This window comes from Pholcus phalangioides, unplaced genomic scaffold, assembly GCF_987345545.1.
Source record: "Pholcus phalangioides strain wild (caught in Gottingen) unplaced genomic scaffold, Ppha-v1.0 ptg000001l_1, whole genome shotgun sequence".
Taxonomy (NCBI): Eukaryota; Metazoa; Arthropoda; class Arachnida; order Araneae; family Pholcidae; genus Pholcus; species Pholcus phalangioides.
Window position 1 is genome coordinate 8,643,607 of NW_028301594.1, and position 14,730 is coordinate 8,658,336.

At 35.8% G+C, this 14,730-nt stretch overlaps 1 protein-coding gene across 1 annotated transcript in view; it reads left to right on the top strand.

Annotated features, from left to right (window-relative positions):
• The window catches only part of LOC149089817 (transmembrane protease serine 9-like), a 75,309-nt gene extending 61,190 nt beyond the window's left edge, over positions 1 to 14,119 (top strand). The window contains exons 18-25 of the mRNA XM_089234764.1: positions 2,151 to 2,305; positions 2,466 to 2,706; positions 4,728 to 4,838; positions 6,882 to 7,104; positions 8,403 to 8,526; positions 10,978 to 11,140; positions 13,657 to 13,784; positions 13,891 to 14,119. Of these exons, the coding sequence (XP_089090890.1) occupies positions 2,151 to 2,305; positions 2,466 to 2,706; positions 4,728 to 4,838; positions 6,882 to 7,104; positions 8,403 to 8,526; positions 10,978 to 11,140; positions 13,657 to 13,784; positions 13,891 to 14,076 (1,331 nt within the window). The 3' untranslated portion in view covers positions 14,077 to 14,119. The remainder of the gene's footprint in view (positions 1 to 2,150; positions 2,306 to 2,465; positions 2,707 to 4,727; positions 4,839 to 6,881; positions 7,105 to 8,402; positions 8,527 to 10,977; positions 11,141 to 13,656; positions 13,785 to 13,890) is intronic.
• Positions 14,120 to 14,730: the final 611 nt, after the last annotated feature.

Consider the following 14,730-nt stretch of genomic DNA (forward strand, 5'->3'; position numbering starts at 1 on the left):
TCCCTTATATACATAGTTATACCTTATCGGGACCCCCTGAGTAAGAGGTTGGGGTGTCACTCGGTTTTCGTGTAGAAAATTGCATTCTGAAATTTTGAAATCAATGGATATTACGTAATATAAATTTGAAAAATATTAACATAATATTTTTTCACGGGGTTGCAGGTCCCGGGGCCCCATGTCCCCGAAAACTCCCAAACAATAGTTCAAAACAGACAACCCTGAATCTTATGGGACTTATTTTAGTCCGAAAATAAATCCACATTTACTGTTGTATCATACCTTTTTCGGTAGTCTTCGGAATGATGTAAGTGTTAAGGTGTTATAAGCATTCTCTTATATAAATAATCACCAACAATTGATATCATGTTTTTCTGCTATGCAGGCATTCTGGGTGTTATGTTTTTGTGACTGGATGGCCATACATTTTTGGTTTACAAACGCAAATTAAAAATAAATAATAGAATATAACAAATAAGAACACAAATTGCAAAATTTCTTTTAGAAAATCATATGCAATCTTCCACAATTCTTCTCAAGATACTCTCCATGACGACGGAAACTGTATAAGGTATCAATTTAGTGATATGATAAGACAATCTAACATTAGGTTGTTTCCCACGCATCTGATTTTCCTATACCAACCTTTTTACTCTCGATCTCAACAAAATAATAATCAGCAGTAGGGGCACATTAGCCTTCGAAAAGAGTATTATTAAGAATCCCAACACGACGAAAACCGCCAGTGGACCTCTGGAATCTGATCTGTGTGGTTCATTCTAATCACCATGTTGCCACTACTGCCAACGATAGTGGTATTCTTCTTTGCATGGAATTCAGCATATGCCCAACACGGTAAGATATAATACTAGTACGGTATTGAATTATAATGAAACAGTTTATGCAATATCGCAGCGATAATTAATAACAAATTAGTTATTATTGCGAGCGTTAAATGAAAAATTTTGTAATTTTAACTTACGGGAATCTAATCGAAGCGTTCGAGTGAATAACAGTCTATGTTAAATTTATGGAAATTGGTTTTTTTTCACTGAATAAGTATGCCTTCCATTACACGTTACCAAAATATATTCTTGCATAAAAGCCAAGGAAGTGATTGCTATATGCACTTTTGCAGTTACAATCTATGAAAAAAAAGATGTTTTTCTCCTAATTTAGCGATGATTTTTATTGCGTCTCCCCTAAAGTTTGATGAAAACAAAAACGACAGTCGTTTTGCCGAACGCTTCAGTGCCACAGTGTTAGAGGCAGGTTCCTTCAATTGAAAATACCAGAAACATAAGTTGAGATTATTTTTTTCAAGTATTGTAATTTATATCAATAAAGTAATAACCTTTACACAATACAGTGGAACTTCAGTTAACGAGCGGTTCGGTTGACGAGCAATTCGCATGAAAAGCAAAAATTTCCAACAAATTTTGATTTGATTAACGAGTGATGATTCGCATTACGAGCAAATATTTTGGGCTTTGTTTATTTATGTTCACGTTATCATAACTGAGCTGATGTTTTTCACTTTCGTCCACACAAGTACTGTGAAACAGTGTACAGTCTTCGGTCAGCGTGCCTAACTGGAAAAATGAACACCCCTACGGACGGGTTAAACGCAAACCAATATTTATTAAAATAGCAAAACACAATGTGCAAGTGAGTGTTATACGCCATACTTCCTTTTCTTACATTTTTTTTCAATTCAATATGCGTAAAATTATTAATGCACGAGTTTAGGAAATGCTTTGCACTATATTCAAAGAAACGCATTTAGGGAGTTAATATCCATAAAGCCTCTTAAATGTGTTGAAAATGGGCTGAGAAAGGAAGGGGTACTTTTCCCCCACTTTATAGAGTAATTTATTGTCGCATTATTTGGGAACATATCATTGTTTATTGTCGTATGACGGTGAAAATACATAATGAATTACTTGGGAAAAGTTTGCGTTACAAACAAGTACTATTTTCAGTGTTCAGTTGAAATCACGGTAATGAACTTTTTGAAATTCATAGAAAACTGAAGTAATCGGTGAATATTATCAAAATAAACATTCGTGGTACTCGTACCTTTTATGTTGTATATCCTTGGAATCGTTTAATTTTATATAATTTCGTTTCAAATCATCATGAAACTCCAGTTAAAGTACCTGGGTGTATTTATAATGATCCTTACCCGATGGTATTTGACGCTGCAAAGCAACCTGTGGGAGAAATAACGTCACCGTTATATGAGAAAGGACAGTATCCGAACTATGCTTACTGTGACTACACAATCAAGGCTCCTCCGGGATTCGTAAGTACCACGATTATGTAAATTTCTGAAGTAAGATCTCCTGGCATGTATAGGTGAATATCATCGTGATTTTTGCATGATTATAAACTTTTTTACTCCAGTAGGAGGTAGTTGCATTTAAATAACAGCTTATATGTAGTTATGAAATTTGCATTCACAGGTTATAAAGTTGACGTTCATTGATATGGATTTGGAAGTATATGGTAGATGTGGTGCAGATAAAGTTTACATAATGGATGGCCCATCACAATCAGGTGAAAACCTCGGTGCTTATTGTGGCTACGAACCTCCACCGTATCCGATAGTTTCTACCAAGAACGGAATGCACCTCAGTCTCAGGACAGACGGCCAAATTCAGAAGAGAGGCTTCCGAGCTCGATATGAGGCTGTTCTTCCAACAGGTGATATTTTCCAGTCTGAAAAAAAATTACATTTATCCAATTTAAATCAATTAGCACACATACATTGTGCGCATGAAAGTGTATTGCAGGTCTTAATCCTGCAATAACTCGCAAACCTTTGATCCTAGGAGCATACTTTCAATTTGGAAAAAGTATAAAAATAACGCGTATATTTGGTTTACATCATTCATATTGCAAGGCATTAAAATTAATTAATAAAAATAATCAACTTTTTATTTGGTCATCTTATCCTAAAAACACCCATCTTTATATGCTGTTGCCCTGTCTCTCCAGCACCCAATGTATTGCGAGTATAATATATATTAGGATATTTGAACTATATCCGAATATTTCAATTTGGCCGCATGGCAGTCCAGTGGTTAGGGAGCTAGCTTCTGACTGTCGATGTCTGGGATCGAATCCCGGTTCAGGCATGGATGTCTACTAACACAGTAACAAGTTCCCTCGACAGATCGTAAATATCTCTTGGGAATATGTGCTGATCACGTTATTAAAAAAAAATCCTGAAAATGAGAAAAGTTAAATCATATGAAGTGTAGAATAACAGCTTGACGGTTAGTTAAAATGGTTCTTTCATTTTCAGCGACTTTTACAAATATTGTACTTAAAAGCGTAGGATTTTTAGGGCAGGGTGACCTAATAAAAAAGTTTTATATTTTTATTTTTATTTTATAACTATACAGCCCTTCGCAATATGTGAATGACGTTTTTAAGGTCCACATTCATTTTATTTATTTTTGGATAAGTTTTCTAGGTGGAGAAGCATGCTTCTAGGATCAACAGTTCACGAATTGCTTCAGGATAAAAGGGCTTTCCTATGCATTCTGCATATTGTGCTAAGATACATCCAGCATTATATTATGCAAGCAATTGCAAGCGGATGAAGAGCACAATGGAATCAATTTTTAAAAATAGTTTTGGAAAAATAAAGTTAAAAATGCGACATAAGATTATATTTTCAAACTAGCAGCGATTCACAGAACAGACATTTTCATTGCTTTTCATTGTTTTCAATTGCAATTTCCAAATAATTTTGAATTTTATGTTTGTTAAATGCATATATTGTTACTCCCATACGTCTAAAAATTCATTCCATAGGTTCAACAATGTATTATTATCAAAGTGATTTAAGGGTTGTCAGGATTCCGAATGATTTTGAAAATATTTCATTAATTTTCAAATCAATTGCAAGAGATTTCCTGTCCCATGCACAGTCGGTCAATTTACTCTTTCAAAATAATAGAAAGAATTAATGAGTAATAGTGTAAATGTATACAAGAAAAGAATACTTTGAATGCGATTTTCTCAGATTTCAGCTTTTGATCTCATCCCATAAGATTAAAATGAAGAACAAACAAAACAAGCTACTGCCCCAAGAAGTCTGAAATTTTTCAGAAATGTATATTCCACATGTGTTCAGTAAAATGAGTCTCGTACTTGAATATCTGACTGTTCAATAGAATGTTATGGATTTTTAATGCCTGGAAAAAAAAATTAAATTTCAAAAATCTGCATTCAACGTGTTCTAAAAATACTTCTCATTGATCAATTGCAAAATTGGATATTTATTTAACTGAAAATGTTGAACAAGCATTTCTGCAAAACTTTTGGTGTAGTAGGTGGTAGTTGTATTTTTTTTTTGTTTTTTAATATCACGAATGAGCTCAAAATCTGAGAAATTTTCGTTTAAAATTACGTTACAAAAATTACGCTTTTTTTTCCTGGATATGTATTTACGTTATATAATTTATTACTTCTTGCTTTTGTTTTCAAACAACAAATTATATATGATTGGTAGGAAATTATTTGCATTTGATTTTCAATTGAATGAAATCTTTCCTAATGTCATTTTTTGAAAATCGACTTCAGGTGTCGTGGCACTCTTTATGAAGAAATCCTCACGACCAATATTATATATTGCACTTGGTAAAGAGTTGATACGTTGTGTGCGATTTATTTATACAAAATATTTTTTTCTCGAATTATCTCAACATGAACAGAGATTTGTCCACGAGGTCAGTACAAATGTTCAAACAACAGATGTTACACTGCAGAGCAAAAATGCAACGGCAAAGATGATTGTCTCGATGGATCTGATGAAGCTGGTTGCAGTGAGTATTCTGTGTGGTTTTATTTTCAATAAATTTTACCCTACTGACTGCAATTTGTCTTTGCAAATGGGAATTGAATTCTCTCTCTCTCTCTCTCTCTCATTCAAACTAAATTCATACTTATTTAGAAGTAGGGGCATCAAAAGTCCTATTTTTTGGTACAATTTCAAGGGTCCTCTTACGTTTCGAAAAATCCGTCCTCTTATCCTCTTATACAGGTTTCCGAAATTTGTTCTTAGGGAATTTTTTTTTTTTCACTCCGAAACATATAACTCCTCTTTGATATGAGAGTTTTTGTGTGATTTTTCTTTCCACACGTTTACACGATTTGACTAATCGTCACCGAAATTTCCAGGATATAAGTACCTAAGTTGTCTCTAAGCAGGTCTGATGCTATTTTTCCGTGGTCCAGGTAGCCCCAGGAATCGACACAAACTGCAAAGTGCCTACGTCAAACATCACACAAGCCGACTTGAAATACGGCTGAGCTTCGGCGGTCAATATAAAAGTAGCAGACTGCCTGTGGTTCGTAAAATAGTGCTTCTCCCATACAAGGCTATAAAAGCTTTCATAAATGCCAATGAATGCAACCAAAAGAAAGGTTCCCACGCCGTTCCAGGAGAAGGTCACAAAAAAATATAACTCACCGGTAGGAAAAATAAATTATAAGCGAAGGGTGGTGGGTATTTGCTCTTTTTTCCGATTTTTTTTCGCGGTCCTGTTTTAGTAGGGAAACTAAATAAATAACACCAAATAAAGGGAATCATTGTAATGATTCCCTTTATTTGGTGAGTATAGTGGCATCATCTGTTGCGAAAATTGATAAAAGTTACTTTATGAAGGGTGCGTACGCAGGTTTCCACCTTTCTTATATTTCGAATGTGGTAATCCTACTTAGAACAGCCACCAAAATTAATGTTTCAACGAATGTAATTTGAGTGATCCAATGTAAATGTGATCCAACATTTTCAATAAAAAAACGCAAAACTATTACGTTTGTGTGTCGAAGAAGATAACTACTAGACAGGCATTTGGATGCCCCATATATGGTCACCGGAGAGATTTTCTTCACAGCAAACTACCAACACATGAGTGTGGTCTCCGATGCTGTTTTGAAGAGAGATTCAATCTATCTCAATTGACACAAATAACAAGAACGTAAATTTTTCTAAAACAGCCACGACTGTAGCGGAAAAAATTAAACGTTTGTACGACAAAGGCATCTATCCCTGCGGTGTTTGAATGTTTGAATACAGAACATGTCAACTAATTAATACTTACCATGATTCCTATTATAAGATCAAAAAGTCGTACAATCGAGATAAAAAGAAACATGTTTTTCTAGCAATTCAAACATCGCGGTATTTATCTGACAAACTACTTCAAGTTGTTAATACAATAATTGAACTCAATGCGTTCGGAATTTTTATGCTCTGAAGTGAATCACCGGAATTTATGCGGCAGGGTGGATAGAACCTCTAAGCGAGCCGAAGTTTATACAAATACAAATACAAATACAACGCCACAACAGGCAAAATGCCCAACGAGGTGGCTGATAAAAAGATGCCCATAAAAAAATATGGATGTCATATGTTTCAAAAATACAGCAACCCCATTAAAAATGCAATTAACACAAATTATAAACAATATATACACATGATAAAATATTATACAATGCCCATAAAGAATACTTATGGTTGTCTTATTCTAAGAATGGATAGCTTCTCGATTTACCCCAACATGTTTATCGTATTTCTTTTTAAACGTGTCAATTGTGTTACAATTTACTACCTCCGGGGGTAAGCTATTCCATTTATTAACAACCCTATTAGAGAAAAATTCCCTGCGACACCATAACCTTGCATTGTCCCTCACCAATCGATACTGGTGTCCCCTTGTAAAAGCAGTTGATTGGCGGTGTACTAAAAGTTCATGGTCCATCCGATCCATCCCATTGTTCATGTTCGTAACTAAGAAAAAACAAAAAAACTACAATTATAGTTCGTTTTTGAGTCTGAATATAATTTTTTTGTTTACATTTAGACCGACCATTACCGAGCTATACTTGTGGCACAGGCTCCATACAACCCATCGAACTTTCTGACATCGGAGTTGATCGTGTAGTCGGTGGTATCGAAGCTCGACCACACAGTTGGCCATGGCAAGCTGACATGCAAACGGAATTGTACTATCCCAATAGCCATCAATGTGGAGGTACATTGCTCAATCCGCAGTGGGTCATGACAGCAGCTCATTGTCTCTCCGGGTAAAAATACTTGCAAGTTTAGTTTTCTTTTCGTTTTGAATACAGAAAAAAAAATTTTTTTTTTCTCTTCTAATACATATTGGTGTATAAAAGCCTCCACAATAAAGCCCCGTTCACATGGGAAATTTTTGAAGCGGGTTTAAAACCCGCTTCAAAAATTTTCACCAATGACCGCTCTCAATTCCTTTCTTTTCGAAGGGAAAAGGTCGTCAAGCGGGTGCTAGAACTCCCAACGCTATCGCAATATTTGCACATGTGAACGCGACTTGAAAGTCACTTCTTTATGATTTAATTTTAAGAAAAGTAAGTAATAGAGTGCACGTCGCTTAATGTGATCGCATTTAAACTCTGGGTTTATGATATCCATATCCGAAAAGAATCTCAGTCGTTGAAAATGATAGCCATATATCCCATTTGGATTTCCCCAAAACTCCGATTTTCTTTCCCCCATAACATACTCCAGAATGTTAAATCGTGCATATTTTTAATTGTTATAAGGCCGGCATTACATTATAAAAATTCTGGGGAGGTTTTTTTTATAAAACTTTTACGAGTGTAATAAACAATCTTAAAAAATGAGATCCCCAGATATAATCCTTTTTAATTCAGAATTTATGAAGAGTTTGTCTAATCTGTATCACGAATTACGATACTTTTCTTAATGCACGGTGCGTTCTATAGATTACTTTGTAAACGTTTTACGGCCGAGGAACCATGAATGTAGTAAGTTAAAAGAAACTGACCATGAAGTGAAGAAAGATACCCTTTTTTTTCAATTGCGCTAATGTAAAATTCTTTCCCTAATGTAAAATCATTACAAAACTAGCTCCACACGTAGATGGATCGTATAGGCTATTGCTGCCCGTTTGGACATGGTGAACTGAATACAACATTGGAGCCTTCTGATCTCCTACATAGTTTTGCAAACTGATAACCATAAATTATAGACAAAAAATGAGTCCGGTTCAACATTACCTTCAAAATACGGGGGGGGGGGGGACTTGACAAAAACAAATAAACAATTGTTAACATACAATTGATGTTCTGGAGAATCCCCCCCCCCCGAATATGACATTGGTTCATTCCGCCTGTAGTGAAACCGATAACAATACCCGAATAATAACATTATTTGGGAGTCTAATATGCAGCAGCTACTATGTTATGAAATAATTTTAGACGCAGAGTAAATGAACAAAAACATGAGAGTCCTTGTGTGTTTGATGTGCTCATTATTTAGAGACACTTACCACATTTTTATGACGGGAACTCCAAGATGAGTCTTGATTTTTTTTGATCAGCGCTGCTTTGGCCAAAAATTGGAGGATACATTTGGGAAATCACCACAAATTCAAAAAAGACAGATACGAACAAATACGATTGGTTGAAAGGATTATCTTGTATCCTGGGTACACTGGTGAAGACGTAAGTACAAATTCTCTTTGAAATTGCTAGAATAATTATTTTTTATACATAATTTGATTTTTTAATAATTTGTTAAAAATTTATTATTCATTGAAAACGTGCATGAAATATTTGATTAAGAAATTTTATGTACGATTGTGGCTTCTTATCCTTTATATGAGAAAATCCCCCTGCCGTTAAGAAGCATTGAAACATTTTCTGTTAAGTATATTCCGTCTTTTTTTTTGAAAATCTGTGAACATTTTCATCAAATTTTGCAGGAGCTTTTTTGCAGTCCTGTTTTTTCTTTATAATTTTAACTTCATTTTTTTGATCATTTTAATATTAGTAAAATTCCCTCGCTATAAAGCACGTATAACTTCAGTTCTAAGATGTACACAAGTTTTCAAGGACTTTGAAAATGTGGTACTTGAAGAAATGTTCTTTATCTGGCAAAAAAACAACAACAACAACAACATAGTTTTGAGAAAAGAGCATTCTAAGGGAAAACATTTGCGTATACAAGGTGTCGTGTAAGTAATAATGCGGCCATTATCTCATGAAGCGTATATATAGAGGTGTGTGTCGCTTAAAAAATTCTCAAAAAGCGTTCAAAAATTAATATACACCAGTTTTGAGAGTAGCCCGAGACGCGCAGTGATAAGATGCGCGTCGTCCACTATGAAGGTTACCATCAAGGTCCATGGGTTCGAATCCAAGCATAGAACGTCATAAGCAAGTTCTTTACCGACTGGGGCAACCACGGATGGATGGAGTCTTCATTTTCCACCCAACTCCACTGGTTGGGAATTTCCGTATAGCGATATATGACCGGTGTGCGGGCGAAGTAGTTTTGAGAGTAAAAATAAAGTGCACATATAAAAAGAAATCTCTCTAAATTTTTATACGGTCTCCCTGTTCTCTAACTTCCAATTAGGAAGTTGTTGCCTTGTATCTTCTGAGACCAACAGGAAGAAAAAATGTCATGTTTCAAATTTCAAAATTCGCTAAGATATTTGAATTAGGGAAAAGTTATGAAAGAACAGCATAACTAGCGGACAACGCTTCTTTCCCTCATTCATGTTATCCTGTCTAACTTTTTCCGATTGTTTAACTCGAATATCGCGACGAATATTCCACTTGGAAACTTGAAATTTTTTTCTTTTTTTTCTTCAGGAGAGACAGGGCAACTACTTTCTTATTGGAAGTTAGAGGACAAGGAAGACCGTATAAACGTTTATTGTTTTTCGTTTTGTGTATTTTCACTGCCAAAACTGGCACAGGGTAATTTTTGAACTCCTATCGAGCATCTTTTCAAATTGTAACCATGCCTCTACGACGAACGGTTGATGAGATAATAGCCGCATTAGCACTTACAGGGCACCGTGTATAATTCCTACGAGCAGTTCATATTAAAATATTGAAAAAAAAAAAAAAAAAACTCTTTTAGTACAGTTAGAACAAAAACACCCACACAGTTGGATGCAAAAATTCTGTCACATTTCAATATTTAAAAAAAAAATGTGCGGTAAATTTGCGTGCACCCACCCCCGTCAAAATAGTTCCGTGACGTTTATTTCAATTACTTGTTTCATATTTAAGAATACCGTTCAAAAAAAGCTGCTGGTTTTGTTTCAATCGTTATTGTGGGAAACTGTTAATAGCGTATTAAATTGTGTGTGTGTGAAGCATAGGCGTACGCAGAATTTTCTCGGGAGGTTTCAATATTTTTATTTGGGATATGTTCATGTTGCATAGTAGTTATATTATTGGTTTTCGTTTTCATTAGTTGTACCCACTGTTTTTTAGAAAAAGAAATTGAAATAAATGAAACCACTGAAAAAGAGATCAAAAACGTATTTGGAAATATGAGTCCTTGGGCAGATTTTCCAAAAAAAATGCGGTGTTTGAACCGTAGCTTCACGAACGATTTTGATTTCGATGAATCTTGGGCCGGATCATATTCCACCGCAATACACGATTTGGACCTGCGTAAAAACTGTTTATAAGTGCAACTACGCAAAATCGACCATTAAAATAGCCCGTGCTGTCCTGGTTCAGCACTTCCTAGAGATAGAAGGTGGCGTCAGCAAGTAGTCCATTTTACCTCAGATTTTTCAATGAAAAAAAATCCCTGCTCGTTCTAGTATCATCGTTGTGAGAAAAAGAAATGATCGGGCTCAGAATTGGCGATTCCTACGTCCCCACATCCAATCACCATGCGGTAATGGTGAGCGAACCAGGAAGATTCTGTGCCAAAACAAGAAGAAACGAAATAGGATGCTGTAGTTCAAAATGTGGCAAACGTGTTAGATTGTCTTAATGACGTTACAGATTAACTTAGCAACCCGTGTGGAGGCCTGGTTAGACCTCAAAACCAGTTTTCCGCAATTTTAGTCAGTGTAGCGTTGCAGGTGTGCATCCGGCTCCTCATTTTTACTTTAATTATAATTTGAATGTTTTCTTTGATAGATCATCGGGAAACATATAAATTTTGATCACGACATCGCTCTTATGAAACTTAACGCACCCGTGGAGATCACAGACGGTGTGAGACCAGCATGTTTGGCTCCTGAAAATTACACCGAAGAAGTCGGAACGAAATGTCAAGCGACCGGATGGGGAGAGAGCAGAGGTGAGTACGAATATCGGTAATCAATTACCTTCTCGAGATAGAAGTAAGTACGTACATATTGAATTAGTGTTAGCTAGACACATTCGATGTTAATTACTGTCAACCGCAACGGCTGTATCTCCAGACACCAACGACGAACTTTTCCTACAGGATATTCGTTCACATCAGTAAAACTCGAAAACTGATAAACTTTTCATCTATCTTTTAATATAGTACCAGGTATCCTATAAAATTGTAAATGGTTCAAAAATCGATTAAAATCAGCGCATTCGCACAAGGCGGAGATTCTTCTTTAGGACGGGGAAAAAAATATTAGTTAAATTTTTTTTCGATAGGGGGGATGCATCAGAGCTAATCACACGAAATATGCAAATCAGAGTCATAAAATACAGCTCATTTCTGAATTTTCCTGTTACTGGCTCTTTCATAATGATATGTAGTTGATATGCAATTCATAATTGATGCAGTTGTTTTACTTCAGCCGTGAATCCCCGCCTGAAGCTTTACTAACGTTTCGCACAAAGAAGAGATTGAAAGAAGGTTCCCACACAGCCCCGGAATTATGTTATTGGATTTCTTGCACCGAAAAGCTCGGAGGGTCACATTTTGGCCTTCGAGCCATGGGATGAGGATGCCTGTCGTGAATAGAAATTCAGCATACGGAAGTAATGGTCCGGAAATAGAAAACATTAAACTTTATATTATTTAATAATACGGGTGGGCAAAAAGTCCGTAAATACTTTAAAAATTCATAAAAACCAGAAAAAAAAACGTAAATTAAAAACTATTTGCACGGTTAGCATCGCTAGGTCACGGGGATTTTTTTGACAGGAAAAAACCCTCAAAAAACAGCTGATAGGTGGCGCTGACGTACACAAGTCAAAGAAAAGATACGCAAATAACGAACAGAATGCCTCCAAATCGTTTATTACAGCAGTATGTGTTCAGCATGGCCATCACCACAGGGGTTGACACATTGCAGGCGATTTACAAATCCAGCAACGGCAGAGTATAGCAGATCTACATACATGGTTTACAACGGTGAACTGATTGTGGATTAGGAGCGCAAGTTCTTATAACCGTCTCATTTGCATATTTCCAACGAAGTCGCTCGTACCAGCACAACCCATCGGCTGCTTTTGTTTTTGAGTTTTTTTTTACTGTCTTAAAAAAATCTACGTGACTTTAGCGATGCTAACCCTGCAAACTGTTTTTTATTTTGGTTATTTTTCCGGTTTTTATTCATTTGTAAAGGTTTTGGGGACTTTTTGCCCATCCTGTATAATAACTGCTTTTGATAAAGTGAATTCTTTATTCAAAGACCGATCAGGAGTTAATAACAAATTTCGCAATAATTTATAAATTTAACATTCAATAATTTATTCAACATTACTTCTATAAGTATTTTTCTGTTATTTTCATCCCTTTATGTTATCCTATGCTCCCCTAAAGCAGCGTTTCTTAACGTTTATAGCCCATGGCCCCTTTGGACCATATATTAGCCCCGTGATCCCTCTGTCTTATCCAACCCTCCCCCATCCAGGTGCGAAGTCGTTTCCACTTGTTGAATTGTACTTATCGAAAACAAATTTATAATGAACAATAATTTTAAAAATAAATTTGATCTGAACTTCTTGACCAGAAGCGGCGCCAGACGGGGCCGATCACCTTTCCCAAAAGACGCATATAAACGTATAAAACTGATTTGTCCTGTAAAATACTTGTTAATCCAAAGAGACTACACTTTGGACATTAAAGGACAGGACACACCCTCGCTTCACATCCCCGAGAGATATCAAAACGTTCTTGAAGGATAGGTGCGTCAGGAAATTTATTAAATAACAAGTAGTAATGATGATTATTACAGATGAGATGAATGTACAAAATCATTACAACAAATCTTTATCACCGATTTTGCACAATAAATCGCCCCTTCCGATGATCATCCGTTTCTACCCTAAGCTGGAGTTCAGTTCCATCTTGTGAGTGCTCTATTCGGGCCGTCTCAATGTCTGAAGTAATCTGGCTAAGTGGTGTTATGGTATTCCATACTTAGCGGGAAGTAACAGTTGATATATTTGCCCACTTTCTTGTGAAGATTTTAGTATCAGATCTCACACACATCATGTTGGCACTCTATGGGCGTGATGACCTCAGGTAAAGTCTGGATTGGCCCCATGCGTTCAGATGGTTCCAGGTTCTATAGGCTTCTGTGTGATTCTGAAACTAGTCACATTTTTTTATACTAGTCTTTAAAACTTACTTCTCTCGACAGATTTATTTATTTTTAAAAGCTCTCTGTGAGTGCTTAAATTTCATTCGGGGTTCTCTTTTCACCTGATTGTCAATAGTGACCCCCCCCCCTCCCCAGAATGTTCCAAAGTACCATATGGCCCCAGGTTGAGAACCACTGCTCTAAGGGATCATGCCCCACATTTCCTATATTACTAATTTACGTTATTCCACTGCGTGTACTGACTTCTATGAATTTTTTTTTATTTTGTTAAATTGTTAAGGGTCAGGAAGTGATGATGCTTTGAAGCAAGCCGAGATGTACGTACAAACGGAGCAAAGTTGTCCTTCGGGTAGGAGGCAATACTCGATCTGTTTGGACAGCCGAAGGGGTCTTCAAGGAGTATGCCACGTTAGTATCAGAACTTTAAATAATACTTTCAATCTTTTTTTCCCCCTTTTTACTTTATTTTCTTGTTTTTTCGTGTTTTCTGAGTAATTTTTTTTTTCTTCTGAAGGGTGATAGCGGTGGACCTTTGGAATGCAAAATTAATGATAAATGGCATGTGCTTGGAGTTGCAAGTTTCGTGACGAAAACAAATTTCATGTCAGGACTCTGTTCGGTTGGAGGAACGATGTCTGTCTATAACCGGGTGTCCAATAAAATTTCGTGGATTAATCATATGATTGAAAAGTTCAGTTGAAATGTAAATTTGAAATGATTCAATAAAACTTTTATGAAGTCTCGCTAGTGATATGGACAATGCTTCGCATGATTATTTTAAGAAATGATTATTTACATCTCGAAGAAAAAAAACATTTTCAGAGGTTATTATAGTGTTAAATCATGAGGCAAAGGATAAAATTACCAATTGTCGTGAAAAGCCTTGTACGGTTTACCTCAGTGTTCTAGAAAATTATTTCCTGAAACATTTTTTATAATTTTAGTAACAAAAATAATCAATACAAACGAGTTCAGTTATTACATTTCCGTATGGCTAGACGTCAAGCAGAACTTAACTTGGATGTAATTCAATATTATTTCCTATAGCACTAGAATTCCAAATATTTGGCCAAATCTATAAGGTTCCACACGAATAGTTTGATAATTCATAAAAATCAAAGGTATTGGGAAATTTCAATGCATTTTGTGGAAAAAGTTTATCGTAAAGTGGTCGGGAAACAGCAGTTCCCTAAATGTAGAAACACCGTTCTACCCGCATTGCACCGGGTAGAACGGTGAACGCATTAAATGCGTGTTGTATGTTTTACAACACTTACACCGCATTTAATGTGCTGTTTTTTTCCCCCAATTTTACACAGTTTTTCGAATTCGAATATCTCAGTGAATTGCACTT